Below are 4,247 nucleotides of genomic sequence, written 5' to 3'. Positions count from 1 at the left end.
TGTAATAATAAAATATAAATATTGAAGAAAGATAAATGTATTTAAGAAGTAAAACAAAGTCTTATACAATCTTTCACCTTATTCTAGTTCAATAATTTTAATGATTTTTGTATTATTTTTTATCATATCAATTCTATAATCATTAATTAATCAATTAATTAACGATTATTTTATTATCATCAGTCAATACGATGATGATGTCCTCTTATTCATGATGATTATCATTGATAAATTGAAATGAATTGCTGCTCAATTTGATTAATATTTCTTTCATCTTATTGAAGTTAACTTATTTATCTTTTCAGTGCTTGTTATTTAATTAGTCCTTCGAATTATTAGTGGAAAAGAAAGAAAAAACAACAAAATCTTTGTCCACTAAGAACCGAAATTTCCATTTTGTTGTCCACCTTGCTCTGTCCATTTTGTTGTCCATCTTATTCTGTGATAGGAATATTGGAGGAGATAGGTGGACAATGATTAATGTCCATCGATAATTATCATTGATTTTATTCCTCATTCACTCAATTTATTATTACGTGTTTTGAGCAAAGCGATATTTTAGCGATAATTATACTACGTTAACTTTCTATTTTTGCATTTACTCATTTATTTACTAATTTTTGAATAAAATTTTATCATTTCATTACTGTCACATAAATATTAGTTTTTTTTTTTTTAATTTCATATTACTCATTTATTGAATTTGAAATTAATTTCACATAAACAAACATTTTATAACTTTTTTTTTTTTTTTTTATAATCTGAAAACAAACATTTTTTAAATCTGAATCTGAATATGGAATTAATTTCATATAAACAAACGTTTTACAAGTAAGCAAATACAAAGTAAAGAAAATAATAATAATACCTATTGTTCCTATATCGGTCAAAAATATTTTTGATGAATGTGAGAATGAATATGTGATCTATGATCATAGTGATGAATGATTTGAAAAATAAATTTTCAAACAGATCAAATTTCTCTCACAATTTCTCGCATATTTTACTAAATGTGGCATTTTTCACAAGTAAAATTATTTCAATTTCTGATCAAAATTTCATCTGTTTTACGTCATTTTCACCAAGGAAAAGAATTTTGTAAGTTAAAATAATTCCTATTTGCTACTCATAAATCATTAGGAACGATTGATTGTGTCATTTCCGGTATGTTCATAAATCATCAAAATTATTGGTATTATATTTTTTGTAAGAATGGATGGAATCTTTTTTGCATTTGCAAAAGAGAAGCCTCAAAAAAAAAAAAAAAAAAAAAAAAATAAAAAATAAACGTTTTCGAGTGATGCATAAAGAAATAAGAGTTAAATTTTTAAATTTATAACTTTTCACGCATAAAACTCACGCCATTAAATTTAATACAGTGAAAAGTAGTAAACGAGATCATAACAATCATTTTTTATCTATCATAACATTAAGTTTACTCTTACTTTGATATTAACGGAATAACTCTTATTCATAAACATGGATAAATTATTCTTGCTTTAATCTGTTCTTCGTGGATTAGTTTAAATGTCTTAAGTTTTCTGACAAATAGTAATGAAAAAATTAACGCATGGACAAAAAAGTGAACAAACATAGGTATATATCTGACATCAAAATGACCACTAAATATTTTAAATTCTGAAATAAAATGTGAAATCCATCATGAACTAAAGCACCCAACTAATTGAAATTTGCTATAACTTTCATTCTGCTCGATAGCGCCAACCAATTTTGATCTTTTTTGTAGAACGGATTTTTCATATATCAAATTGCAAATTCTCTTGTCCATGTAACAACATTTCTACTCCTTTTCATAAAAAAATCACTGCTATTTTCTAGCTGCACCATGGGACTACTATACTGAAATTCAAATCTCTCAGACAGTGCACAGCGAGAAACACGAGATACAATAAGAATGACATTTACAGCGCGTCACGAACTGTGTTAAACTTGTCTTAATCGTGTCATGAGTTATCATTACGTCTCATTATGCAATTTTGTACAACGTTTCACATTTATGATTTTTTGATTGTAACCTATTAGTCGATGCGATGCTTACACTATCACGAACCATCTTTTAATGACACTCCATATCACGATCTTTCTAATGTTCAAGCCTCACAATATTTATGCTATGTACAGCATGCAGCAACTACTACACTAAAATCAATACATCTGACAAATCAATTTTTTTTTTTTAATGACAATAATTCTTCAGTCGAATTACTGACGTCATTTATATTGCAACTTCAACAAAAAGGATTTTATTCCGAAAACTGAAAATAGCATTATAAACATAACAAAAGCTTTATACGGATTCTTGTACGGGAGGTTCGTAGTCATCCGGTCTTTCTATTTTTTCACCTTCAGCACTCGTAAATGTACTAACATCTGTGTGCATTTCCATAAGGCGTCCAATTTCAAATTTCGGTTTTTTCAATATTTTTACTTTCCTAATGCATACATCTTGCAACGGATAGATGTAAGAACACGCCTTTTCGATATCTTTGCCAATCGAATCCGGAACTAGTTTATGGCATACATCCTTTAGATCACTTCCTTGTACCTAAATAATTAATATTCCAGCACAATGAAAAGAAATATGCCCCTAAGGTAAGTACCCAGTCAGTTCCAAGATTTCATTGGGATTATTATAAATATTCCATTCAGGATATACCAAAAAAATAGTTGTCGCATGACAAAGAGTGTTCTGACATCAAACAATGCTCACCTCCTTCTGCATGTATTCCACCATTTTAGCACGAATTTGTCTAATTTTTGATGACTTCGCATAACTTGTTTTCTTCAGCTGCCTCGCATTCTTCTTTGTGAAGCCAATGCAGAAAAGCCGTAATAAATAACCATCGGATGTCTTGACTGCGACATTAGCTTCAATGAGAGTCTGAAATATGACAAATCAAAATTTCCCTGCTTACATTAAAATACCCTAGCTAAAATGAAAACGCTGCACATAATAGAAAATCCGAACCAAATATGCATTACGAGAAAAAATAAACTACGCTATCTTAATATTTAAAAAACTGATTTTATGAGGAATTTATTAACAAAACATCACTTACATGCCATTTCTTGACAATGGAACAAAGTTTGTCACGTGTAAGCCGCATGCCATGAAAATTGGTTAAGCAAGTTCGACCCTGAACATCTTCACATATCAAACGCATCTTTCGAAATTCTGACTCAGCATTGTTTAGATCGCCAAGTGACACTTCGTAGACACGTCCTTTTAAACCTTCGCTTGCAATTTCTGTAATATTTTGCTAATAATTCATGCAAAAAACTTGAATAAAATCTTTCCTAAGTTCCTTTTTTCCCTCGTACAACAGGAAATCAAACTGAAAACACTCAGCGGAAAGCGCTACAGGGAATTCACAACAAGTTATGCAAGGCTTAATTAACAACACCAATTTTTTCTAAAAGTGAAATATGTGGAAAACACAATGCGTTAAAACCAACTCATAACAATAGTTGTCATCACGGCTGGTCAAGTTAAAAGATGAATAAACAAAAAAAAAATTTTTTTTTGAGAGTCAGTCAGGAACAGAAAAAATCTTACTTTAATGAAGTAGACGTTATCAGGAAATGGTAATAGGGAACGATCCGTTTTCATTACTACCAAAATTCTAAGAGGATGAAAGCCATATAAGATGAAGCAACTCAAAAATACATCACTTTCTCTACATTTTCTAGAAAACTAACAAGTTCCCGTTCTTTTCACCTAATTCGTATAGAAAAGCGCCATCACTGATATCAGACTTACTTGTTCCTTGCGTACGATTCACCAACGTCTTTCCGATATGTTGCACGTTGAACATTGATGGTGCTTTAATATCATACCATTCCTTACGTGTGAATGGATCAACAACCTTCTTCTTCGCGCCTTTTTTACCCATCTTTTTGTTTTTTCCAACCGCCATTTTTAAGCTTGCTTCTAAATGCTTTCAACAAGCTCGCCAAAAAAAAACCTAAAGTAATATGAAGAAAAGCTTGCTTTCGGATGCTAAACAAGGAACCACATAAAACAGATGGTGTGAAAATATTTGTAACTACCAAAGTCAGTTGAACCTGCAATAACTAGCATATAATTTTGTCTTTGTAACCTAGTGTAACCTATATAAAATTCCTATCTAATCTCCATTACAAACGGTTTCATTTTTGTACCGATAACATAACAATATGTTCTACCACCCTAACATAACGGTATGTAACCTAACTTCTACCGTCTT

At 30.3% G+C, this 4,247-nt stretch overlaps 1 protein-coding gene across 1 annotated transcript; it reads right to left on the bottom strand.

Annotated features, from left to right (window-relative positions):
* Positions 1-2,308: 2,308 nt before the first annotated feature.
* Positions 2,309-3,938, bottom strand: Bma-rps-1 (40S ribosomal protein S3a, putative; the record flags this gene model as incomplete). The annotated part of the gene is made up of 4 exons (XM_001896856.2): positions 2,309-2,566; positions 2,732-2,902; positions 3,081-3,268; positions 3,782-3,938. The coding sequence occupies 4 exons, from the start codon at positions 3,936-3,938 to the stop codon at positions 2,309-2,311; spliced, it is 774 nt and encodes a 257-aa protein (XP_001896891.1).
* Between the last annotated feature and the right edge of the window lie 309 nt (positions 3,939-4,247).

Source organism: Brugia malayi, assembly GCF_000002995.4.
Source record: "Brugia malayi strain FR3 genome assembly, contig: Bm_v4_Chr1_scaffold_001, whole genome shotgun sequence".
NCBI lineage: Eukaryota > Metazoa > Nematoda > Chromadorea > Rhabditida > Onchocercidae > Brugia > Brugia malayi.
Note: the sequence above shows the minus strand (reverse complement) of the source record. Positions and strands in the feature narration are given on the sequence as shown.